The sequence below is a fragment of the Saimiri boliviensis genome, chromosome 13, assembly GCF_048565385.1.
Source record: "Saimiri boliviensis isolate mSaiBol1 chromosome 13, mSaiBol1.pri, whole genome shotgun sequence".
NCBI lineage: Eukaryota > Metazoa > Chordata > Mammalia > Primates > Cebidae > Saimiri > Saimiri boliviensis.
Window position 1 is genome coordinate 42,201,015 of NC_133461.1, and position 27,716 is coordinate 42,228,730.

General features: G+C 37.7%; 1 protein-coding gene across 3 annotated transcripts in view; it reads left to right on the top strand.

Moving 5' to 3' along the window:
* The window catches only part of RPRD1A (regulation of nuclear pre-mRNA domain containing 1A), a 79,479-nt gene that overhangs the window by 35,262 nt on the left and 16,501 nt on the right, over window positions 1–27,716 (top strand). For all 3 annotated transcript variants that reach the window (XM_003924725.3, XM_010335428.2, XM_074383575.1), the window contains exons 2-6: window positions 203–332; window positions 2,876–2,982; window positions 3,068–3,165; window positions 6,676–6,802; window positions 6,911–7,086. In XM_003924725.3, the coding sequence (XP_003924774.1) occupies window positions 203–332; window positions 2,876–2,982; window positions 3,068–3,165; window positions 6,676–6,802; window positions 6,911–7,086 (638 nt within the window). The remainder of the gene's footprint in view (window positions 1–202; window positions 333–2,875; window positions 2,983–3,067; window positions 3,166–6,675; window positions 6,803–6,910; window positions 7,087–27,716) is intronic.

Sequence of the window (27,716 nt, forward strand, 5' to 3'; positions counted from 1 at the left end):
TACATAGACATTAGTCATTCTGGCGAGTTTAGCAGCAGTGACTTTGGTTAGTTCGGTAGTAAAATGAGAGAATAGGGTTGAACTTGATACATGAAGTTTAGTAGGGTTATTTTAGTTCTCAAAATGCTTAATTCAGATATTGAGAAGGTTTGTCCAAGTGAAGATGTTTTAAGTAGATTTTTAACTTTTTCTTATTTTTCAGCCAAACCAAACAGGAAGCTTACTTTTCTCTACCTAGCCAATGATGTCATACAGAACAGCAAAAGAAAGGGGCCGGAGTTTACAAAAGATTTTGCACCAGTTATAGTGGAGGCTTTTAAGCATGTTTCAAGGTATGCTCATTGTTTTGGGTATTAAGTAATCTGTTTTAAATGTACCATATGACCTTTTATGCATATGTACCATGCTTAATTTGCCTTGAGCTATTAAAATAAACAGCAGGGAATATAGTTCTTTGATGCTTTTGTTTGAAAAGGCTTCCCTCTAAATGGCATTTGTAAATGTATTAAATGCCTTCTGTGAAGGAAAGATATTTTTTGAACTGTTGCTAAGGTGGGCATTTGGAGTACTTGAATTATAGCTTTCCTTTAAGAGATCACAATCAACTGCTGTATTGGAATGAACTTCATTAAAAATGAATGAAGGTATTGAATTAAAAATTTGTGTGTTTATAAAGCTGTCAGTCTTGTAACTAAAATTTCCATATACACATAGTACTGTTTCTTTTTTTCTTTCTTTTTCTTTTTTTGAGACAGAGTCTCACCTTGCCCAGGCTGGAGCACAGTGGCACAATCTCAGCTCACCGCAACCTCTGCTGCCTGGGTTCAAGCGATTCTCCTACCTCAACCTCCTGAGTAGCTGGGATTACAGGTGCCTGCCACTGCGCCTAGCTAATTTTTGTGTTTTTAGTAGAGACAGGGTTTCGCCATCTTGGCCAGGCTGGTCTTGAATTCCTGACCTTGTGAGCCACCACGTCGGCCTGTTTATTCTTTACCTGACCTCTGGGTGGTTTTGTACCCTGCATGTATTTGGTTATTCTCTATGCTTTAATGATTTATAGTTTTATGCTCCAGTCCAGATATTTTTTTTTGTTCCAAAGCTGTGTGCCCAATTGCCTTTTGACATTTTTACTTGTATGCAACTCAGACATCTCAGACTCACTGTGTCCAATACGAACTCATTATGTCTTTGCTTCCTGCATACTTACTTCTCCCACAGGTTTTACTCTATGAATGACAACTCCATCTATCCAGATGCCTATGCAAGAAATTGTGTTATTTTTAAACTCTTCTTTCTCTTTTACTCCACATATCTTGTTTGGTACACATTGACTCAGTTCTTTGGATTTCTTTCCCTTTTAGTTATCATAATGTCTTTTTGGATTAATTGCAATAGCCTTAATATTGTTTAATTTCTTCAGAAAACTAGACAGAGTTGCAGAGCAGTCATAATAATTCCTTGCCTTTGAGTGGTTCCCATTTGTTTTAGCGATGAAGTCTAAAGCCCTGAGCAAGACTTAAGATGTTCCTTTGTGGCACTGCGTATCTCCCCAGACTCCTGTCTCACATTTATTCCCCACAGTCTGTAGTTTACAGTTTAAACTAAATTAACCTTTTTTAGTTTATTCTGCTGTAAGGCTTCTATATATGTTGCCCCTCCCTAGAATTCAATAAAGTATTTATTGGCTGCCTACTATATGCAAAACCCTGAGTAGTAATGAACAAGACCAAGTTCTCTTCTGTGGGAACCTAAATTTCAGTGGATGACAAAGGTAATAAGTAGATAGACAAGTGAATGCATATATATTATAATGTCAGATGACAAATGCTAGCAGGAAATACAAAGCAGGGAAGGAACTAGATGGTATGCGGGTACTCAGTTATGTGATGAGATAAAGAACAGCTATTTGGGGAAGGTAGCATTTGAACAAAGACTTAATGGAAGGGGTGAAATGAGCCATTTGACTAGGCGGGAAGAATTCTAGGCAGAATATGTGGCTGAAAAATGAGATAGCTATGTGCTGGGCATGTTTGAGGACCTTAGCAAGAAGATTTGTATGGAAAAAGGTATTAGGGAGTGTGTACTGAGGGATTGCCAGGAGGCAAAGCATGTAGGCCTTGTGGCCCAGAGTAAGGACTGATTTTATTCTTGATATAATTGGTAGCTATTGGAGGCTCGAGAGCTGGATAATCTGATTTACGTTATTAGGATGCTTTTTACAGAATAGAGTAAAAGAATAGAGGCTGGGAGATCTGTGAGAAGACTTTAGAAAATTCCAAGCAAGAGATAATAGTGTTTCATTCTACAATGACTGGGATGAAGAAGGTAGGAAACAATTGGGAGTGGTCAGTTTTTATTTCCCCATCTGCCCAGTCTTCAGATCTTGAATTAAATACCGTTTCCTTAAATACTCTTTCAGATATCTCTTAAACTGGGCCAGGTCTGTCTTAAGCACTTTGTTCTCTTTGGTGATACTTATAAATAACAGCTGCCATAAGCTGTATTTGCATCTCCATATCAAAGATAGTAACTGGATCAATAAATATTTGTTGAATAAATTTAAAAATTACCTATTAGAAATCTTCTGTAGCCTCATGTCCAGCCCTCATTAGGTTGGGAAATCCCTGGTAGCCTGTACTAAAACTTTTACAGCTTAAAATTTTTTTTATTGTTTAATAACTTATAAAATGTTTACTAGAAGCAAGCAGTGTGTCTTGATGTCTTCACTCTTGAACTGCTGGCCACAATAGTGGTGCCAAGTAGACATTTGGACAGTATTTTTTCAGGGAATGGATGTTTGATTGTATTTAAAGTTACCATTACCTTTTCAATAGCACTATGCATTTTTACTGTTAATACTTTTCCTTTTCTTTAGTGAAACTGATGAAAGTTGTAAGAAACACCTTGGAAGAGTGTTGTCTATTTGGGAAGAAAGGTCTGTTTATGAAAATGATGTATTAGAACAACTTAAACAAGCTCTGTGTAAGTGTAGAATCCTAATCTCTTATCTTGATCTGTTCATTAAAATGTATTCTTTCATTAAAACTTAAATATTCTTTCCTTGCAGATGGCGATAAGAAGCCTAGGAAGCGAACTTATGAACAGATAAAGGTGGATGAAAATGAAAACTGTTCTTCTCTGGGATCTCCAAGTGAACCACCACAGGTAGAAGTTTTACCCTGTTAAACTAGTTAGAAACTTTTACTTTATGGTGCCACCAAACTTTATTAATTTTGTTTCACTTCTGTAAACTGATTTTTTATTATGCTTTTGGATGCAAGAAAGCTACATGATATCTCTTATTTGCTCATTAACAAATTGATTATGTTAAATGTAATATGTCGTATATAGTATATTTAATAGAAATCATATTTTGCATAGAAAGAGGATTTTTAATAGCTAAGTATGGTTACATGTGGTGAGATTTCGAATAGATTGTTTCTTTTTTAAGACAGAGTGTCGTTCTGTCACCAGGCCGGAGTGCAGTGCTATCACCGCAGCTCATCACAACCTCTGCCTCCAGAGTCAAACGATTCTCCCACCTCAGCCTCCTGAGTAGCTGGGACTACAGGCACACGCCACCACACCCAGCTAATTTTTGTATTTTTTTTTTTTTTTTTTTTTAGTAGAGACGGGGTTTCACCATGTTGGCCAGAGTGTTCTTGATCTCTTGACCTTGTGATCCACCCTCCTCAGCCTCCCAAAGTGCTGGGATTATAGGCGTGAGCCACTGTGCCTGGCCCAGATTCTTTTTAAAATGTGACATGCGTATTTTGTTATATATATATATATATATTTGAGATGGAGTTTCACTCTGTCCTCCAGGTTGGAGTGCAGTGGCAGGATCTCAGCTCACTGTAGCCTCTGCCTCCCGGGTTCAAGTGATTCTCTTGCCTTGGCCTCCTGAGTATCTGGGATCACAAATGTGTGCCACCATGTCTGGCTAATTTTTGTATTTAGTAGAGATGGGGTTTCACCATGTTGGCCATGCTGATCTCAGACTCCTGGCCTCAAGCGATCCTCCCACCTTGACCTCCCAAAGTTCTGACATTACAGGCATGAGCCACTGCGTCCAGTCCTTATATGATTTAAATACACTAAAATTTTCATTCTTGGGCATGAACACTGCCACCTTAACTGTTTTTGTTTTTAAATATAAAAACTTGTGTTAGAGTGATAAATACGTATTCACACATTTCTCTGTAACTATATAGAAGTTTTTAGTTCTATGGAAAAATAAGGTAAGTTAGAATCATTATCTTAAGACTTCAAGTCCTCTTACATTGGTACAGTATGGCATTCCTTAACCATGAGATGAATTCCATAAAGACTTTTTTTTAATTAAGTGGGCATTGAGTCTTTTAAGTTTCCCCCTTCTGTGTTTCAAACATGTAGGAGGGGACAGATAAAGTGTAAAATGAGAAAATGAAGACATAACCATAGTCTTAAAACAAGGTGAATGTATTTTCATGGGCTGGAAATTGTACACATAACTTCACATGTAAGATAGAATCTGGCTCCTGCTGAACCCTGGTCTAGAAGCAGTCATGGGATTGCCAAAAATTAGTATCTTTTAGGGTAACAGGAGCTCCCAATGCTCTGTGGGAGTTAACAGGACTGGACCCAAATTCAACTGAATAAAACCGGAGGTTGGGAGGAGCTCTATCTCCCATGAAGGGAGCTTGAAAGAAAAATACAATCAATTACTGCCTGTAACTGTGTATTTATATCACTCTCAGTACTAGAGAGGCAGATGGAATCAGATCATGGCCAGGACCTGAGTCAACCTACCTGTTGGTTCAGTGTTAGGAATGCTGAAGCCCACTGGTCACTGTGAACAAGAGTTTGAAAAGTAATGAGAACATAACATTTGGAACAACCAAACACTAAGATTTGTATCGCTTCCTATTGATAATAACTCATGACAGAAAATTATTTTTGGCTAAGAGCCTCATTGTGATTCCATGAACAGTGTTTTACAACTGAGTTCTAGATAAAGTATCTGGCCTCCTTCCATTCTCCCTAATGAAAGGGTAACCACAGTTGCATATCCTAGTATTTTTAAGTAATTGTCTGCCTCTTCTCTAGTACTTGTATAAAATGCAGTTGCTTTTTGTTTTATAATGACAGTTTTTTACATTAGTTGCACTGCATAATTATCAGTGGTTCAGCTTTGTGGTCTTCATTTTTTTGTTGTTGTTGTTATTTTTTCTAAGAATGGCTAAAATCTCTTTGCAGGATCTAGTTAAACTCATTTTATTCTTCTCTGGTAGGGAATACTGGGCTTAGTGTTGTTTCAGACAACTTTGCTTTCTTACCTGATCCTTGATCAGGCATTGGGAACTTAGAATGTACTCATGTAGACTGTGAAGTGTGATGAGATCAGGTTGTAATTAAAGCATCAATACATTGCCAAGAAAATGAAGCCAGATTTCTTCTTAGAACTCCAGGCAATTAGAATTTTCTAAGAATGATTAAAAAATAATAGCTAGTTGGGACAACATGAGAAACAAGCTTTCTGGTAATTGTTGTTGCTCTTAAGCACACACTAATTGTAGAGGGGATATATCTTACAATGAAATTTTTTTTTAAATAACAAAATTTTAAACACTTCTACATGAGTGAGCACACATAAGATAGTATATTTCTTATTTCATTCATTCCTAAGTATATTTCTTATTTCATTCATTCCTACCACATTTGATCATTTGCTATGTGCTACCATTTTTGTTCAAGGGAATAATTTAAAAAATCTTAATATATATGCAGAATTACTAATATCTTATATTTTTTAAGGCATAAGTATAATTTCCTAGTGTTTCTGAATCTGGTCTTAGAAACTAAAAGAGGAAAGAAAGATGAAAAAGATGGGATGGAGAATGGAGACTAGTAAAAATAAAATTTAATTGTTTTTCTTTGGAATAACTTTATAGACATTATGAATCATGAAGTTACCAGCAAAGAATTGCCCTTCCTTTCTAATTATAGCTTGTATGAAAACAGTGAAAGTAAAATATTTTAATGATAAAATAATTTGAATACTGATAAACAATTTATAAATATTAGTCATCAGGTTATGGAAGTTTGAAATATTTTAATAATCTTATTAACAAGCTGTAGTGTAGTTGAAGATACCATATTTGAACATATTCCAGAACTACATTTCTCTTGGGCTTTAATTATAGCATTTAGAAATGGAATCTGGCAGACTCTTTTGTGTTGTAGTAGATAATTTATAATCCTTTTCCCCTAATAAATCCAATTTAATACTAAAAAATCCTTCTCATGTACAATGATAATGTAATGAATATATCATACATAAAACTTGTATTCTCTAGGTTGAAGTTATAGCCTACCTTCTCTTTTACCACTGATGTATTTGCCATATAAATCAGTTACTTACCTCATTTTAATACTCAGTTATCTTTACACTCTGTCTCCACCACTGGAGTAAGCTCTTCAAGGTCTAGGGCCATGACTTGTTTATATTTTCAACACCTAACATAGTATAGCTTCCTTTTTTCTTAATACATAAAAGAAATTGTCTTCAAAAGCAGTTTTCGTTGGAAACTTTGTACTAGTAAATAGCCCATAGGGATGAAAGAATATGAAATAAAGTCTTTTGTACTTGTTTAAGCTTAATTTATTTTGGTTCTGAAGTTGTGTACTTTTTAGACTCTAGATCTCGTTAGAGCATTACAAGATCTAGAAAATGCAGCCTCAGGTGATGCAGCAGTTCATCAGAGGATAGCTTCTTTACCTGTTGAAGTTCAAGAAGTATCTCTATTAGATAAAATAACAGGTAAGAAAAGAAAATGTGATCCACAATCTTTTTGGGAGTTGGGATGAGAGAACAGTATATGTCATTGTTTTTGTTGTATAATATTTGATTATCCTGTGCTTTTCTTAGATAAAGAATCTGGAGAAAGGCTTTCCAAAATGGTAGAGGATGCATGTATGTTGCTGGCAGATTACAATGGCAGATTGGCAGCAGAAATAGATGATAGAAAGCAACTCACTCGAATGTTAGCAGATTTTCTTCGTTGTCAAAAGGAAGCCCTTGCAGAGAAAGAGCATAAATTGGAAGTGCGTAACCTTTTTCTTCTTTAGTGTTTATTTACTTTTTGTTAGGAATTTTAAAATATTTTAATCTGTATGGACATTTTGCATTTTTCTAACATAGACCTTTTTAGGCAGTAGCCCAGGTAAGTTTCTCCTTGTGTTAATGGGTTTTCTTTTACTTGAGCCAGATTAACCTTGCAAGTAAACTTAGAAATTTGGAATTAGCAAAATAGGTTCCATTTTTAAATTATTCTTGTGAAATTCCATGCAATTGTAATTTATTTTATCAATTTGACCCTTGTCTATAATAGAAATAATAGGAAAATAGCAGGTGGCATAAAGTCTGGTGTTAATTGCAGTAAATTGTAGTAGGATTTATTTAATTTCTGGTTTGAGAAGATGTAGCCTTTTAGGTGTACCATTGAGTCTTTAAATTACTTCCTTAATTCCACCTACCAATTCTGATGTTTACATGTTCCCAGCCCCACTCCCCACTCATAACCTTAGGTAGAAATTCATTGCTCCTGTAAATTAAGTAATAATTAATACTGCCTATGAGAAATCTGGGATTTCAGGAGCTAATAAAAAGAAACATGCTCGTATTTCCTTTGATTAGAGTAGCAGCTGTTAGGGATACATGAGCCAGATTTTGTTTTATGTAAAAGAATCTTTCAGTTGATGAGTTCTTGTTTAAATTGTATTGCTTGTGGCAATTTCTTACTGTAATAATATGTAGGAGAATTTCTAATTTGAATCCCTGTATTTACAGAAAGCTCACCATAAGTTTGTAGGAATGTCATGGTACTACCCCAATAAGTTATTTTTATTAGTATTTATATTTAATTCTTGATTCAGCAATCTCTAAGTGTGCCAAAAATGGTGCTTAGATTAGATGAGAGCGACTACTTAGTTATTCCCACCTCAGATGTCCAGCTCTCAAGTTAGTGCTACCCCCTTTCAATTTACTCCTCTGCTGATATAAATACCCTCAGATGATAATTGTTGACTGGCACTATGCTCTGCCTTTGAAGAGGTTGCCCACTTCTACATGGAAAGGAAAAGATGTTTTTTTTTTTAAAAAAAAAGATTAATTTGATAATTAACTTGCCAGTATTTCACCTTGTGTTGAAAACTCAATCTTAAATGTACTGTTACTTGTTTTATTGTCCACAGAATGAAGGGTAAGTAATGTCATACAGTTTTTGTCTCTAATCTTTTAGTATGGTTTCTTTAACTTCTATCAAGCTTCTGTTGCAGATATTGGACATGGGCGTATCTTCTAACGATGTCATCACCATTAGCATATTTTTCCTGCTAAAAATAAATATCAAACTCTGAAGCCTGTATTGTCTCATGTTTTTGAAAATTGAAAAGACTGTAACTTTATTCTGCTTTATGCTTTCTCACTTAGGATGATGGTCATTTGTCACTGTTTACAAACATAGAATTTATATTTGAAGTGTAACTGTAGAAGGTAGATCAGATGCCACCCCCCATAACCCCATCTTTCCACAGTGCCTTCCAGCCCGATTTCATAATTAATAGTCATAGATTATGAGGCTGATGATAATAATGTTTACATTTATCATGTGTCAGGTACTCTTGTAGGCACTTCACATAACTCATTTAATCTTCTATAGTCCACATTTTATAGATACAGAACTGAGGCACAGTGAGATTAAGTAACTTGCCTAAGGTCACAAAGAGCTAGTGAGTTGTTTGGAACCCAGAGAATCTGCCTCCAAAGCCAGTGCATTTCATCAAAAAGACATATTTGCTTCCCATTTTTACTTAGAGAAATGTAAGGTTACAGCAATGCTAAAGTCTTACTTCTTTAAATTTTTCTGCTCCCTCTCTACTCAGAGGGAATCACTGTCTTGAAATAAAGCATTCTAGGAACTTTTTTTGTTGTTCTTCTGCATTACCTGGATTTTATCATGTTATAAAGAAGAAATCACCTCGATTATGTTCAGCTGTTTTTTTTTAAACAATTAAAGAAATAGTCTTTACAAGTACAGAAATAAACTTGGAAGTTATTCCACAGAACTCTTTTTAAATTATCACTTAGAACTAAGTTATTCCTTTGCCAGAAGATGTGGAAATGATTTGAGATATTTAGACTTTTTTGTACCAAGTAGGTGGCATCACTTCAAAGTTGAGACTGAGAGGTGAAGATTTATATTTTCTAAATCAGCTGTGATATTATCAGATAATTCTCATCTATTATGTGTCTTTGAACATTAACTGTAATTGACTAGATATTGATGTGTCATTAGTTGCTGCTTTTTTGAAAATGAAACATAAATTTAAAGTATCAGTTCAGGAATTGGCTATTTCATATTTCTTAAGGAAGCCACTATTAAAGCAGGTGTAATGAATGAAAACATGAAGTTGTTTAAAATTTGTGTTTTAAGAAATCATTAATCATAATTTTTGAAACTTCTGACTATAGTTGATCATTAAGCAGCAGCAGATAACTATTGGGCTGGGTGTGGTGGTTCATGCCTGTAATCTCAGCACTTTGGGAGGCTGAGCTGGGTGAATCACTTGAGGTCAGGAGTTCAAGACTAGCCTGGCTGATACGGTGAAATTCCCATCTCTACTAAAAAAAAATAAAAAATAAATTTGCTGGGTGTGGTGGTGGGTGCCTGTAGTCCCAGCTACTTGGGAAGCTGAGGCAGGAGGATCACTTGAACCTGAGAGGTGGAGGTTGCTGTGAGCCAACATCACACCACTGCCCTCCAGACTGGGTGACAGAGCGAGACCCCCCTTCCCCCCCCCCACAGCAGATAACTGCTAAAATAGACTATTAATAAATTTAGTTTGTATTTATAATATTTCAGGGATTGCTGTAGGAATCATTTCACCATTCAGAAGTCGAAAGTATGGCATAAACCGTCTTTGCAGTTAGCTTATTATCTTAGACATATGAATAGGGAAATTAAAACGACATTTTGATTTTGACATTTTCCCTAATACATGTAAAAGTTGTTTACACTTTGCTGTTGTCTAGCATGTATTAGGATTACGTCTAAAAATGCACATATCTTAGTTAAAAATACTTCATTCCTAAAAAATACTGATAATCATCTGAGCCTTCTGTTAGTCATTCTCTCTGCTGGAGGGTCTTGCCTCAATGTTGATGGCTGCTGACTGGTGATTGTTGAAGGGTGGGGTGGCCATGGCAATTTATTAACACAGTGATAAAGTTTGCTCTTCCTTCTTGAAAGATTTCTGTGTAGGATGCAGTACATTTGATAGCATTTTGCTTACAGTAGAACTTCTTTCAGGATTGGAATTAATTTTCTTAAGCCCTGCTACTGCTTTGTAAAGTAAATCCTTTGTTGTCATTTTACCTCCACTGGGAGTAGATTCCATCTCAAGAAACCACTCTTTGCTTATCCATAAGAAGCAACTCCTCATCAACAAGTTTTACGAGATTGGAGCAATTCAGTCACATCTTGAGGCTCCACTTCTGAGTCTCATTTTCTCACCATTTGCAGCAGATCCAGTTATTTCCACCACTGAAGTCTTAAACCCCTCAAAGTCAGCCATGATAATTGGAATAAACTTCTTCCAAACTCCTGTAATGTTAATATTTTATCTCCTCCCATGAATCTTGAATGTTGTTGGTCATCTAGAATTGTGAATCATTTTCTGGAAGTTTTCAGTTTACTTTGACCATATTCATCACAGGAATCACTATCTATGGCAGCTATATATCCTTATGACATGTATTTCTCCAGTAGACTTGAAAGTCAAGATTACTCCTTGATCTGTAAGCAGGAGAGCAGATGTGTTAGCAGGCATGAACACTAGTCACATTGTACATCTTCATCAGAACTCTTGGGTGACCATGTGTGTTGTTGGTGAATAGTAATTTTTTTTTATTGTTATTTTGGAGACAGGCTCTTGTTCTGTCGTCCAGGCTGGAGCACTCATACAATCACAGCTCATTGTAAACTCGAACTCATAGGTGCAAGTTGCCTTCCTGCTTCGGCCTCCAGGTAGCTAGGACTACAGGAGTGTGCCACCATGCCTGGCTAATTTTTAGTGTTTTGTATAGAAGAGTTCTCGCTATATTGGCCTAGGTTAGTCTTGAACTCTTAGGTCAAGCAGTCCTCCCACCTTGGCCTCCCAAAGTGCTGTGACTACACATGGGAACCACTACATCTGGCCAATAGCGATATTTTGAAAGGAGTGTTTTTCTGAGCAGCAGATCTAAACAGTGGGCTTAAAATATTCAGTAAACTATGGTGTAAACAGATGTATTGTCATCCATAATTGTTTCATTTATAGAGCACAGGAAGAGTAAATTTAACATAGTTAATTCTTAAGGACTCTAGAATTTTCAGAATGGTAAATGAACATTGGCCTCTACTTAAAGTCATCAGCTACTTGAGCTCCTAATGAGAGTCAGCTTGTTGAAGCTTTGAAGCCAGGCATTGATTTCTCTCTAGCTATGAAAGCTCCAGAGTGCATCTTCTTCCAGTATCAGGCTCTTTTCTCTACATGGAAAATCTGTTGTTTAGTGTAGCCACCATCATCAGTCACCTTAGGTAGATCCTCTGGATAACTTATTACAATTTTTAGATCAATACTTGCTGCTTCATTTTGCAGTTTAAAGTTATGGAGATGGCTTCTTTCCATAAACCCCAATAAACCAACCTCTGCTAATTTCAGTCCTTCCGTAGCTTCCTTACGTCTCTCAGGCTTCATAGAATTGAAGAGTTCAGGTCTTGCTCTGGATTAGGTTTTGGTTTAAGGGAACTTGGCTGGTTTGATCTTCTATCCAGACTACTAGAACTTTCTACATATCACAAGTAAGGTTGTTTAGCTTTCTTATTATTTGTGTGTACACTAGAATAGCCTCCCTTTCTGCTTTTTGAGTTACGATGTCACTTTTGCCCAGGCTTGAGTGCAGTGGCATAATCACAGCTCACTGCAGCCTCCTGGGCTCTAGCAATCCTTCTGCCTCAGCCTCCTGAGTAGCTGGAAATAACAGGCATGTGACACCATGCCTGGCTAATTTTTAAATTTTTTGTAGAGACATTGTCTCACTGTGTTGCCCAGGCTGGTCTTGACCTCCTGGAGTCAAACAGTCCTCTTGCCTCGGCCTCCCAAAGTGCTAAGATTACAAGCATGAGCCACCACGCCTAGCCTGGAGTGACAGTTTTAGTTTCCTTCAAGAATGTTGCCTTTGCATTCACAACTTGGGTTATTGGTGCAAATGGCCTAACTTTTGGCCTGTCTTGGCTTTCGACATGCCTTCCTCACTAAGCTTAATCACTTACAGCTTTTGTTTTAAAGTGAGACAGCTGTGATTCTTTCACTTGAACACTTGGAGGCCATTGTAGGATTCTTAATTGGGCCAATTCCAATATTTTCTCAGCAAATAGGGAGAGGGAGAGAGACAGGGACAGCCAGTCTTTGGAGCAGTGACAACACAGCCAGCATGTTATCGATTAAGTTTGCTGTCTTAAATCACTGATCACAGACTACCATAATGCATAATGGTGAGAAAGTTTGACAGACAGGTGACCACATGCTGTTGGGAAAATGGTGCCTGTAGACTTGTTTAGGGCAGGGTTGCCGTAAACTCAGCTTTTAAGAAAACGGTATCTTGAAAGTGCATTAAAAGGAAGCATGGTAAAACGAGGTATGCCTGTATTTGATTTAAATGTAGAATTTGTTAAGATGCCGCTCTGTGGATGTTACAAAGAAGCATGTTATACTAGTTTGTTGATTTATATTTTTGAGGTCTAAATATCATTGTGTAAAATATTTTATGTTTAATTCAGTTTTTTCAGGGATTGTGTAGTCTTTCAGTTGTTGATGATACAAGTAATCTCTTTTCATCTTAAAGAAATAGCTATGTAAGCAAAAGACAGCCTGTTTATTGGCTCTGTATTTTTTATCCTTTTCTGTAATACATCGTATGCGTCTTACATGTCATTGTTTTTATGGTTGTCTCATAATTTGTTTAACTCCTCTGTTCTCTGTGATTTTTTTAAATAGACAGGACCTCTGTCATCCACACTGAAGTACAGTGGCACAATCATAGCTCACTGTAACCTCACACTCCTCCTGCCTCAGCCCCCTAAGTAACTATAAGCGTTCACCCTGCCTGGCTAATTTTTTATTTTTTGCAGAGATGAGCTCTTGCTATATTGCCCAGACTATTTCTGTTGCTTTTATATTCTAAACAGAATTTCAGGGAAAATCTCTTTGGTTAACTTTTTGCTCACATATATTGATATCATTAATTCTTTTTTTTTTTTTTTTTTTGAGACAGAGTTTCGTTCTTGTTACCCAGGCTGGAGTGCAATGGCGCAATCTCGGCTCACCGCAACCTCCGCCTCCTGAGTTCAGGCAATTCTCCTGCCTCAGCCTCCTGAGTAGCTGGGATTACAGGCACGTGCCACCATGCCCAGCTAATTTTTTGCACTTTTAGTAGAGACGGGGTTTCACCATGTTGACCAGGATGGTCTCGATCTCTCGACCTCATGATCCACCCGCCTCGGCCTCCCAAAGTGCTGGGATTACAGGCTTGAGCCACCGCGCCCGGCGATATCATTAATTCTTGATAAATTTCTAAAGGAAAATTGCTGATTCAGGTTAAAGACTTGATTCTTGCTACCAGTTTGACTTTTAGTGAGATTCTACTAGGTCATTGTCTTCTTTGATGATTTCTGAATACTATTTGTAAGTCTTCTTTCCTAGGCCATTCATTTTCTCCAGAGGAAAACACCCCAAATTTGCTGGTTAGATAACATAGGACATCTGTTTTTAGGACAGTGCTTTGCCTCTTAGCTCTGTGATTTGGGTCCCTAAATGCACACACTTGTTTGCTCAGTTTCTTATCTTCTGTCTTTTGGTTCTGTGGAATAAGTGTTTTGTCGGATTCGTGTAAAGAGCTTTAGTCGATCCTTATTGTCAACCTTAAGACTCATCATTACATTTCAAGGAGCCTGGTACTTCAAAGTCCTGAACTTATCCAGAATTCCTCAGAATGAGTTGCATTACTTTGGTCATTATTCCCTGTTACAGTTGTCCCCATCTACCAACAGATTCTTTAATTTTTTTTCAGATGGAGTCTGTGTCACCCAGGCTGGAGTGTGGTGGGGCAGTCTTGGCTCATTGCAACCTCTGCCTCCTGGGTTCAAGCAATGCTCCTGCCTCAGCCTTCCCAGTAGCTGGGATTATAGGTGCATGCCACCACACCTAGCTAATTTTTGTGTTTTTAGTAGAGATAGGGTTTTGCCATGTTGGCCAGGCTCATCTTGAACTCCTGACCTCAGGTGATCCACCTACTTCGGGCTCCCAAAGTGCTGGGATTACAGGCATGAGCCACCACACCTGACTTTCCAACAGGTTTTTGCCATCTGTGTGCTGTGGTCTACTTTCCTATGTCCTTGTGGATTTCTGCCTGTGTAAATTGCTTTATTATTTTAGTGACTTGGAGCAGATAAACATGAGTTTGCTCTATCATATAAATGGAAGACCTTTTTATGTCTTAAGTAGACTAATATATGTGTTTCACAACTGCTGCCAAACCACCCCTGTTTAAGTGGTTGTCATGTTACCTGGCTTGTTAACAGATGATCTTCCTGCTCTCATATCTCCTTACATCACTGCAACCATATGGATCTTTTAAGAAATCAGGTCCCATCACATCCCTCTTTAGAAATCCATCAATGCTCTCCATTAAACTTTTGGATCTTATTTTGAACTCATAGAGACACTGTTTAACCTCATCTTGTATCAGCTCCTTAGTGTGCATTTTGTTCTTCAGGCATATGAAGTGTGCTCTAAAATCAGAGTTTTTGCTTTGCTGATTATAAACGAAGAGGGACTGCAGTGCTCTTGCTTCCTGCTATTTCCTTAGCTGATTCTTTCTCCACTCGGGTTTATATTCCTGTGTCATGTCTCCAGAGACTCCTTCAGCCTTTTCTTATGGTTCCACCTACCCATTCCTCTGGCCTCCTCTTCCCAGCTGTATTACATGGTCATTTTGGTTTTTGTTTTTCTTCCATACTATTTCAATTAACACTTTTTTATATACTTAGTTTTCATGTGCACCTGCCACAAGAATGTGAGTTTCACAAGATGAAGAGCTTTGTTTTGTTCTTCATGTTTATTTTCATATCCTCAATGCCTAGAGCAGTTTCTTTCTCCTGGTAGGGACTCAGGTGTTTGTGTTAAGTGAATGAATGCCACTAGAAATATAACTTGAAAGAGGTATATATTTTAAATTGGTAACTTATTTGTAACTAAATCAGAAGAGAGCGATACTTTATAAATAAAAATGATTGAAAGACACTTGAGGATTTTGAATACAACTATGTCCAACATAATTGGTTAAATCATTTTAGCAGAGTCCAAACTTAAAAAGTCTTAAGTGGACTGTGTGTTCAAGGCATGCAGTTTGTAGAGCTGCAGTTGAGCATTTTGAACAAAGGAGTAAATGATCATTTTGAAGTTGTAAAATTGTTTTACCAGCTTCCGTTTTTTCCCTTCCGTAGGAAAATAACACTGAAAATATGTGAGAATAAGTAAAGAGTAATAGTGCCACCTAGTGGAAGAGCTGGAGCTACAAATGAAATTAGAGTTCTTAAGCCAGTATTTTATAATAAAGTATGTTTAACAGAGAGGAATTTACACTCTATTGCCCTTTGTGCCTGTTCACTCATTGGAAATGCAATACTAATACCTGTCAAGAGAGGCGTGATGGTTAAAAACAATGATGCATGTAGGCAGTTACATTTGCCTGAGACAAAGGAAGTCCTTAATAAACTGATAACAAAAACTACATTTTGTTGTTACTGTATCAGTTCTTACAAATGAGATGAGATTAAAAAGTAGTTTGGAGCCACATTGTGAGGACACTTGAATGTCAGGCCCAGAAGAGTGTGATAACAGGCCAAAGGGAACAGAGGAGTGGTAGTATTGAAAATGTGTCTGAAAATGGTTATAGTTGCTTAGTGGATTAAATTGGAGAGTAGATTCCCTACTCCCCAGTAGGGAGAACAGATGCAACTTAATTAGAAAAATGTATGTGCTGAGCAATAAAAGCAGTGGGTGGTAGCAGTGAAGTTCGTGTGTGTGTGTGTGTGTGTGTGTATCTGTGTGCGTGCATGCGTGCGGGTGTGTGTATTTTGAGACAGGGTCTCACTCTGTGGCTCAGGTTGGAGCACAGTGACAGAACCATGACTCACAAACCCTCGACCTTCCAGGGCTCAAGTGATCAGTCTTCAGAGTAGCTGGGACAACAGGCAAGTGCCACAGTGCCCCACTGATTTTTGTAGTTTTTGTAGAGACAGTGTTTCACCACGTTGCCCAGGCCGGTCTTGAACTGCTGGGCTTAGGTGATCTACCTACCTCAGCCTCCCAAATTGCTGGTCTTACAGATATGAGCCACCACACCTGGCTGAAGTTTTTGTTTGTTTGTTTGTTTTTTTAATTGCAAAAGTAGTGCATGCTTATCTCAGTTAAAAAAGCATTGATAAGCACATGTAGATACCACCTAAAATTTATATCACCTATTAAATAACCTTTGACAAGATATGGAAGGATAGAATCAGACTATACATGCCGTTTTATATAGTGTCTTATTGCACGTTTACTATAAACATTTTCGTGTGATTATAAATCTAAATTATGAAGCTAATAGATTATAAATCTCTTAGCTAGTAATAGCTAAATTATATTGTTCTACAGAAGTAATATTTGTTTAACCACCTAACTTATTTAGCATTTGTATTTCTTCCAGTTCCTTGCTATTGGGAAAACGTTGCTCTGAATCACACTTCAGCTAAGTTTGGCTTATCTGTGATAGTCTTCTCAAAGATTCCTAGAAGTAAAAGAAAAAGCAATAAGGAGATAAGGTTTTCATGTTTAAGTTAGTTACAGATTTTTTGTTTTGTTTTAAGATGGAGTCTTGCACTGTCGCCAGGCTGAAGCGCAGTGTGTGATCTTGGTTCACTGCAGCCTCTGCCTCCCAGGTTCAAGTGATTCCCCTGCCTTAGCCTCTCCAGTAACTGGGACTACAGGCTCACACCACCACGCCTGGCTCAATTTTTTTTTTTTTTTTTTAATTTTAGTGGAGACGGGGTTTCACTGTGTTGGCCAGGAATGTCTCTATCTCCTGACCTGGTGATCCGCCCGCCTGGCCTCCCAAAGTGCCAGGATTATAGGCGTGAGCCACCACATCCGACCAGTTAACACAGGCGTACCGAAACTTTTTACACAGGGCCAGTTAACTGTCCCTCAGACCATTGGAGGGCTGCCACATACTCCACATATTGTGCTCCTCTCACTGACCACCAATGAAAGAGGTGCCCCTTCCTGAAGTGCGGCGGGGGGCCGGATAAATGGCCTCAGGGGGCCGCATGCGGCCTGCGGGCTGTAGTTTGGGGATGCCTGAATTAACAGTTTAAGAAAACAAAATGATACTCTTTGTAATGACATGAGGTTGTGAAAATGAGAACTCTTGCATATTGTTGATGTAAATTCATTTGGTCCAATCTGTGGAGGACAGTTTGGTAGTAATTATCAGAAGCTTTTATTTTACATAATTTTCTTCTCTTTGACTTTTATCAGATTACTTAGATTTGTGTAGTGATCTAAAAAGCTAATTAGCAGACAAAATTCTGGGTGCAATCTTTCTTTTTACTGTATTCTCTGTTTGTGACTGGCTTACTTCCTTAGCATAATGCCCTGTAGATTCATCCAATATGTAGTATGTGTCAAAATTTCTTTCCTTTTTAAGGCCGAAGAATAATCCATTGAATGTATACACTGCATATTTTCATTTGTCCATGGATGGATACTTGGAATGTATATTGAATGTTCAGAATCTTCACACTACTCATCTTTAGTTTTGCCTCACTTTTCTCATTTTCCTTCACTATTTCCTATGGTTTTGTTGTTGTTGCTATTTTTTGTTGAATTCTGCTTGTCTAATGTTAGGAGTGCAGATTGTTTTGTAAGATTTTTTTGGTCTCTGTTGAAGAAAGTGATTTATCATTGTGTTTACTTGGCTAGTTCACAGATTCTACAACTCAGGTCAAGTCAAGAAAGAATCAGGAGTCAGAGATGTTAGTGCCAGAGTTTGCTGAGTCAGCCCAGATGTGACTGGGACCTGCCTTTGTTTTTGCCAGTACACCAGCCCCACCATCCAATTATTCTTATATTGTACTCCCTGAATTCTCCTGTATCTCTGGAAACCACAGCAGTCACAGCTGTCCCTTTTAAAATGATTTGGAGTAATGACTAAAATATTTGCACCTCCAGAGCTTGGCATAGTCTGCAGGAATGTTTGGACCTATTTAATGTAAATGCAAAATACTGTTCAATTAGTCTATGAATAAACATTAATGAATTTTACATTTTTAATTATTCTTTAAATAGAGACTTTAAACAAGTTTCTGTAAATGCAGTACTCCCTTGCTTATCTGCAGGGCATGTGTTGTTCCAAGACCCATAGTGAATGCTTGAAACTTCAGATGTTACTGAACCTTATATACTATATACATTCATGTGTCTCTTAACAATGGAATACATTCTGAGAAATGCATCGTTATGCATTTTATCATTATGTGAACATTGTTGCATGAACTTACACAAACCTAGATGGTGTAACCTACCCACTAAGGCTTTATGGTATAGCCTGTTGCTTCTAGGCTACAAACCTATAGAGCATGTTACTGTAGTGAATACTGTAGGCAGTTGTAATACACTAAGTATTTGTGTATCTAATAATGCCTTCTGGTATACCTTCTGAAGGACCTGAGGCCATTTTATAGTTAACTTTTTTTAATAGCGTATATTTTAACAATTAAAAGTATAGTAAATAAACCAGAAACAAGTCATTTATTTTCATTATCAAATATATACTGTACATAATTGTATGTACTGTACTTTTATGCAGTTGGTATGGCTATCACCGCAAACACATGAGTGATGCATTGTGATATGTTAGGATGGCTACACTAGGTGATAGGAATGGTCGCTGGTGATAGAAATTTTTTAGCTCCAGTATAATCTTATGGGATCACTGTCATATATGCAGTCCATTCTTGGCCAAAATGTAATACAGTGCATGACTGTACTGTTGTTTCTGTATAGTCATACTGTATAGGGCGGGAAGCATACATAGCACGCTGGATTAAGGGATGATTTTGTCCTGGGTGGAATGGACAAAAGATGTAATTATGTAAGATGTAATTACACTACTCAGAACAGCATACAATTTAAAACTTAGGAACTGTTTATTTTTAGAACTTTTCATGTAATATTTTTGGACCAAGATTGACCTGAGGTAACTGAAATCATGGAAGGTGAAATTGTAGACAAGGGTGGACTGTTATAAAATCTTTACTATGGCATAAATAGTTGCTGACATTTTTTTTTTGCTGCATGTAGCTATTCTAGGCTCTGAGCTTTTTTGTTTGTGGAAGGTGCACATTTTTGGCAGTGCGGCACTGGCATTTTTTGCTTGTGTTAATTTTGGGACTATCTCAAACCTCTCTTTTGTAACATCTGCCATTGTTAATCTTGGAGTTGTTCATCAGGTTCTTACGTAATTAGTTTTTAAAATATATGTGTCTTTTTTTTATCTTGTTGAACCAATGTTTTAGCTTGTCGAGTATTTAACTTGACTTTTGTCATTTCTTATTTTGGCTCTGTTGGCTTTGTTTCTTCTGCTAATTTCTTAAGGACGTATTTTAAGTTACAGAAAAAAATATTACATGTTGAAGATGTAAGTACAGAAGAGAGGCCAGTGGTTATTAACTTTTCCTGGTTGACTTTGGTCTTAAATGAGTAAACATTTGGAGAGGCAGGTTAGCTGTGGTAAAGAGCAGGGACTCTGGAGCAGGATTGCCTGGGTTTCAGTTCTGCTTCACCACTTTGTAGCTCAGTGACATTCGACAACACATTTGACCTCTGTTTCCTTGTCTGCAAAATAGGGATAATAATTGTACCTACTTTATATGGTTATGGGATATAAGTGAGTTGGGTGCTTAAAACTGTGCTGCACATACAGTAAATACCTCAGAAGTTTTAGACCCCAACAAAAAAATCTTGGAGATTTTCTAGCTAGCGTATCACTAGCATTTAACCAGTGAATTATGTAGTTTTATGGGGATACTCTGGAGTTGTCAGATATCTGTAATTTTTTTTATCTATAGCACAGTGGTCCTTCCAAAGAGGAAGTGCTTGTTTTGCTAGTTATAGTCTTAGTATCTCAGTGTTTGCAACCAGGGTCCTAGGTTCTTTTAAACAATATGTTCAGTCATTTTTTTGAGATTCTGGCTTATCTGAATCAAGCCTGTTTGTTTGCTGTTTATGAAGTCTATATCTTTTCAACTGGAGGTAGAGTATTTGCTGTTTACCCTTTTGGCAATTCTTTATGATTTCTGGAAGTAGTTGTTTTAGAAATCAAGTTGGTGCAAAGTGTTTTCTCCTCCTCATATTCCCCCACCCGCCAGTATTCTCAACTATGATTGATGAAGTTAGGATACTTGGATTTAATTAAATTGGTGTTTGCATTTCCTTGCCTGATTTAGATTTTTACTCTGTTTTGTAGAGAAAAACAAGACATTGACGTCCTACCCTTCTATTTTAAGATAATAGACTGAGTTGCAGCTTTTGTTTTGTTTTGTTTTGTTTTGTTTTGAGACAGGGTCTCATTTTGTTTGTTGCCCAGGCTGGAGTGCAGTGGCATGATGAGAGCTCACTGAAATCTTGAACTCCTGGCCTCAAGCAATCCTCCCACCTTAGCTTACCAAGAAGCTAGAACTATAGGTAAACACTACCACACCTGACCAGTCTTTTTTTAGTTTTACTTTTTATTTTTACTTTTGTAGAGACAAGGTCTGGCTATGTTGCCCAGGCTTGTCTCAAACTCCTGGGCTCAAGCAGTCCATCCACGTTGGCCTCACAAAGGTGCAGGGATTACAGGCGTGTGCCACCAGGTCTGACCATCTGTAGCTTTACTCTCCTGGAACTTATAGAAAGAGAATATATGTTTGAATATAATAAAGAATTAAACAGTATATTCTGCCTTTATCATATTAAATAGGTAAAATTTATATATCGTTATATAGTATATGACATTCATATAAAGCTGTATGTCAGTATATCTTACATACTATGTTACATGTCTGTTATATTAACTGTAAAGACAGATATAATGAAGGGAGAGGAATGAAATGGAGATGGGAAATGGGTAGAGATGAAATGGAGAGACGGATGAAATGCAGGGGTTGAGAGGGTGCACTGTGAAGTTGAAGAGCTGCACTGTTCACTAAGCAGCCACTAGCCACATGTGCTGTTTAACTCAATCAGAATTAAGAATTAAAACTCCGTTTCTCAGTAGCACTAGGCACATTTCAAATGCTCACTAGCGACATGTGGGAATGCAGATAAGGAACATTTCCATTGTCAAAGTAAGTTCTGTTCATAATGGTTGATAAAGATTGCCAAAAAGATAGTATTGATGAAGTAAATAAAGATACAGGAAATAAAGAAATTATAATATATATGTAATATCTCTGCTCTAATAAGAGAAGAAATGCTGTGGGTGCCCCAGAATAGGCAGTATTCATAGAAGACGGAATACTGACAGGATTGAATCGAAGAAATATTTCACATCCTAGCATGCACTGTTGTAAGGGTAGAAACATTTACACAAACGTTCCATGCCAGAAGTGGGACACACAGTGACTCCATTGCAGTAGAAACAATCAGGCAGGTAAACCCCTCTGTATCCTCTTTCTTGGGCTAGGTAGCAATGGCGAGGAGTCTGCCTATGTTGGAGCTTGGAACAGGACAGTGAAAAAGGACAGTGTCTTCTCCAGGCTGACGAGGGCCAGGAATGATTGAGATAATTGATATGGAAAACCAGTTGCTGGGATAATCCATGTTGAATCATTTCCACCTTACTGACAGCCCAAGTTGGTTATTCCTACAGTCTGTGTAGTTCAGTAAAGATAGTTGAACCACTAAGGATTTTGGAAAGACAGTATGTAAGAGAGTAAGCTCAAAGGAAAGAACTTTACCCTAGGAAATAGTTGCAAAAACCAATTATATTAATGTAAATAACTGCTGAAAATGCCTGAACACCTGGAGTTTCCTGTCCCTGCTTCCATCTCCAGTTAGTATCCATCAGAAAATAGGGTGTCCTTATGTGTAATGAGAGTATCTTCACTTCTGATCAGCAAAGGAGTGTTTGGGAATTCTAGGTAGGTAAGCAAGGAAACAACATAGGTAACAGCATCCAAGCCGTAATGGCTGTGAAGTGAGAGGAGATGAGAGTGGAACAAGTGAGATATTTTGTGAGATTTTGGAAAACTGGAATTGTGCTGTTGCAGTTTAAACTTGATGTAAGTGGTGCTCTGCTGTTGCACGTAACGCATTCCTAAAAAACGTATGAAAGTAAGTCATACAAAATTTCAGTATCAAATATGTGTATAAAATATATAGAAGTTCAAAACTGATATACCATGAGGGGCAGTTATTTTTTTCCTACAGAGATTTTTAAAGTTTTATATATATATTTTGAGACAGGGTCTTGCTGTGTCACCCAGGCTAGGGTGTGACGGCACAATCATGGGTCACTGCAGCCTTGATATCCTGGGTTCAAGTGATCCTCCCTACTCAGCCTCCTGAGTAACTGGGACTACGGATGCACGCTACCATGCCAAGCTAATTTTTGTGTTTTCTGTAGAGAGGAGATCTCATCGGGTTGCCTAGGCTAGTCTTGAACTCCTGGGCACAAGTGATCCTCTCACCTTGGCCTCCCAAAGTGCTAGGGTTACAGGTATGAGCCACTGTACCCAGTCTAATTATAATTTTTAAAATTACAGTTATTGATGCTTTTTAAGCACCTGAGAAATCGTCAGTATAAAATTAATAAGATTGTAGGTAAATTACTAAATACAGACAATGCCTTTTAAAAATGTAGCCTCTCCCAGCTAAATAGGAGTAAGTAACTTTAGTAGTTAAGAGGAACTGATCATCAAGTTGGGAAGTTTAGTGTATTTTTTGTTTTTGTTTTGTATTTTGTGACAGTCTTTCTGTATTGCCCAGGCTGGTCTGAAACTCTTGGACAAAAGCAGTTGTGTCTCAGCCTCCTGTCTGAGACTATAAGTGTGAATCATGGTGCCTGGTAGATTTTTGTTTTTGTTTTATTTATTTGTTTTTGAGACAGAGTCTTGCTCTGTCACCCAGGCAGGAGTGCATTGGCATGGTCTCACTTCACTGCAACCTCTGCCTCCTGGGTTCATGTGATTCCCCTGCCTCAGCCTCACGGGTAGCTGGGACTGCACCACCATGCCCAGCTAATTTTTGTGTTTTTTGTAGAGATGGAGTTTTACCATGTTGGCCAGGATAATCTCGATCTCTTGACCTTGTGATCCGCCCACCTCAGCCTCCTAAAGTGCTAGGATTACAGGTGTGAGCCATTGTGCCTGGCCAGAATTTCGTTTTGAGTAGATGGCTCTGGAAATTATGATGCTGATTTTGATGGTGATCTCATTTTCATCAACTTCCCTTCAATGTGTCAAGCCAAAATGTGGAACAGTTAGTTATCTTCTCTTGCTTTTTCATGAGATGTAAAGAAGCAGTGTCCTCTGAATCCCTGTATTCCCTTTGCATTTGGATCACTGGAATCTTTTGATGCTAAATTCCAATTCAGAATCAGAAAATCCTCTTCTTTTCCTTTAGTACTGAACATACAGTGAACCACCTGAATATTTACCACTCAGCACATCTGATTATCTGTCCTTGTTTCTTGTCACAAGTATCATCACCCACATTACAGACCCTGTTGTGTGAAACTGAAATGCTTACTGTAGCATCATCATGGGATACTTCTGACCTGCTGTCTGGTTGATATGTGAAAGCCTGAATTTTGCTTCAAAAAAGCCATTCAGGATTAACAGTGTATTGTGTAATAAAGTAGACTTTGTATGAAAGTTGGAGATCCCTTGTAGGTAATTCAGAACTACTGTAAGTTTCACAGTACACTTGTAAATGATGAAAGTGTTGAGTTTCCTTTGACAGTGGAACACAGGATGGCAAGGAAACAAAATCCGAAAGTAAAGAAGGGAGTAAAAAAAGAAAACAGGACAGAAGGAAAACTAGGAAGAGGAAAGAAGACAGGAACACATAATAGAGCTTTATTCATGCCTGCCAGAATGTTGTGTTCCCTTCCAGAAGCAGGTATCATATAGGCCAGATGACCCTTTTTCCTTGACTCTGTCTTAGAATCTGTAGGAAAGAGGGAAGAAGCATCTAGGTGTCTAGTGCTAGTGAGTTAGGAGTTCTAGGATTGTCAGGTTCTAGGATTGTTAGGTCGGGCTCAGCCTGCTAGATTTTATTCTGTCTGTATTCTGGCATTGTTAACCCTTTCTGGCTAATCATCCAGCACCACTTCCCTCCTTTTGAGGATTTATAGTCATAGTTAGGCAGGAGCATGGGAGGATTCCTTTTTATCAGGAGATAAAGGCTGCCCTTGAAGCCTCCAATAGCTTATTAGTTTCAAGATTCTCAGAATTCTTAGGCCTCTCAAATGAAATCTTCCAATACTACCTAAAGAAAACATTTCTGTACACTATGGGGGTAGAAAATTACCACTGTCTATAGCTAACTGAAATCTTGTTGTGGCCAGGCACAGTGGCTCACGCCTATAATGCCAACACTTTGGGAGGCTGAAGTGGGAGGATAGCTTAAGCCCAGGAGTTTGAGACCAGCCCTGGCAACATAACAAGATCCTATCTCTACAAAACATTTTTTAAACATTAGCTAGGCATGGTGGTCCATTCCTGTAATTCCAGCTACTTAGGAGGCTGAGGTGGGAGGATTGCTTGAGCCTGGGAGGTTGGGAATGCAGTGAGCCATGGTCATGCCACTGCACTCCAGATTGGCTGACCTGTCTCCAAAAAATAAAACCCTGCCATAGCACTTACACTCCATTCTATGTGAGATAATACTCTAAAATTTAATTATAAAATAATACTTATTTGGCATTAACTCTGTGCTAGGACACTGTTCTAAGTACTTTTCTATTTTTATTAATACTGTGATTGTTAAAGGTAGGTTCTAACCTATTTTATAAATGAGAATAGTGAGGCACAGAGGTATTAACATACATACTCTCTTTAGGAGAAATTTGAAAAGTACATTAAAATCATTTAAACAGCCTGGTCACATTTTGATGTATTTCCTTTAGTCTTTAAAAAAAAAAAAAAAATCATAGGTTAAAAATGTCATTGTAAACATAGCTGTAAAAAAAAAAAAAAAAAGTTGTAGCCATGCTATGTGTACAGTTACATTCCTGCTTGGATGTCTATCTTGGTTAGTCTCCAGCAAGTGCTAGATACATGGATTAAAGTCATGAACTGGGAATTGGGAGTTATGGGTTCTAAAGTTACTCAATGAACTTGAACAAATTGTGTACTGTGAAGACCATTCTTCATTTTCATGCTGTCGATTTCAAACTAATGATTTATAAAACCTAGCTCTAAAATTCAGTGCCTTTAAATGTTTCCATATTTCTGTCTCATAGTTTGGTACTTCCAAGTACTTTAATTCAACTTATAAAAGTGATATACAGAGTTTAAAATTTTCTTTCCTTGCCTCTTTTACCTAAGAATTTTCCCATCATAAAAACAATACATACTGGAGAAAATTTGGAAAATGCTGAAAAATAGAAAATCAACTACCTACAAATTTACAGCAATCACTGTAAACCATTATTAAAATTTTTATATATTTTATTTGACTATGTTTTCTTTTTTTGTTTGTTTTAGTCACAAATACACAGTTTATCTTTTAAAAAGTATTTGTGAAAGTGAGTTTTTTCAACTTAATGTAGGTAGCCAGATTTATATTGTCTATATTTTTTAATTTTTATTTTATTTTATTTATTTATTTTTTTTAAATTGAGTTAAGAGTCTCAATCTGTTGCCCAGGCTGGAGTGCAGTGGCAGGGTCTCGGCTCACTGCAACCTCTGCCTCCCAGGTTCAATTGATTCTCCTGCCTCAGCCTCTCGAGTAGCTGGGATTACAGGTGCATGCCACCACACCCAGCTAATATCTGTATTTTTAGTGGAGACAGGGTTTCCCCATATTGGCTAGACTGGTTTCTCTTTTGTTTCTTTCATTTCAAACAAGAGTAGAACTTTTAAGGTCTGTTTATTCACATGGAGGTAAATAAGTTATACATGTTGGACCTATTGAAAGAAGTAGGTCTACATAACAAATGGGGCAGTGGTTTACTGAAAAGAATATTGAGGCTGGGCACAGGCTCATGCATGTAATCCCAGCACTTTGGGAAGCCGAAGTAGGAGGATTGCTTGAGACCAGGAGTTCAAAACCAGCCTGGGCAACATAGCAAGACCTTGTCTCCACAAGAAGTAAAAAAATTAGCCAGGTGTGGTGGCATGTGCCTGTAGTCCTAGCTATTCAGGCAGCAGAGGCAGGAGGATCAGAGGATCATTTGAGCCCACAAAGCAGAGGTTGTAGTAAGCTGATATTGCACCACTGCACTTTAGCTAGGGTGACAGAGTGAGACTCCATCCTGGAAAAAAGATTAGAAGTCTGTCAGTGTGCCATTGTACAATTTATTGGTGGGGTGGTATCATTGGTAACAATACCATCTAAATATTTAATCCCTTTTAGCTTTTGAAGTAAGACTCGTGTTAGAGCTAGAATTCACCTGGGTGGGGTGGCTCATGCCTGTAATCTCAGCACTTTGGGTGGATCACTTGAGCCCAAGAATTCAAAACCAGCCTGCGCAACATAGCGAAACCCAGTCTCTACAAATATTTGTGTGTGTGTGTGTGTGTGTATACACACACACACGTGTGGTGGTATGTGCCTGTAGTCACAGCTATTTGGGAGGCCAACAAGGTGGGAGGATCACCTGAGCCCAGGAGGTCAAGACTGCAGTGAGTTGTGATTGTGCTGCGGTACTTCAGCCTGCGCAACAGAGTGAGACACTTTCTAATAAAACAAAACTCTAGACTTTAAGTACTAATAAGTTTGATATTTTGTTGTCATTGTACTGAAGAGGTTTAACTAAAATATGGACCTCTTCAAACAGTTATATCAAAGAGCAGAATGTGGAAGTTTTAACTTTTTTTGAGTTGCCAGCAGCTTTGAAAAATGCATATATGCACACAAATTTACTTAAAGCTTCTGCTTCTGAACCTCACCCATCAGTAGCTAACACTTATACTACAGTTAAGGTGCGTTTTTCTGTTGAGTAATGTTCTTGACAAGTCAGACCATTGTTCTAGAACCAGTGCAAATTGAATGGTGATCACTGTGAAACAAACACTGCATTTCTTTCATTATACCTTTCTTTGCCTAAACACTTCTAGTATAAATTCCGTTATTTTGATTTTCCCGAGTTAATTATATCAGTATCGTCTGGACATGGCTTGGCATCACTTAATGGGAGAAAGCACTGAATAAATACCACTATTAACATGGTGATGCAGCTAATACAGTGGAATTAAGCTACACTGATAAACTGAGTGATCAGAATGTGGAAGATCTGTTTCATGAGATGCCGGTTAAACCACAGCAGGATTTTTGTCTTCAACTCTGGATTCCATATTAACCAAAATGAATTAACTTGC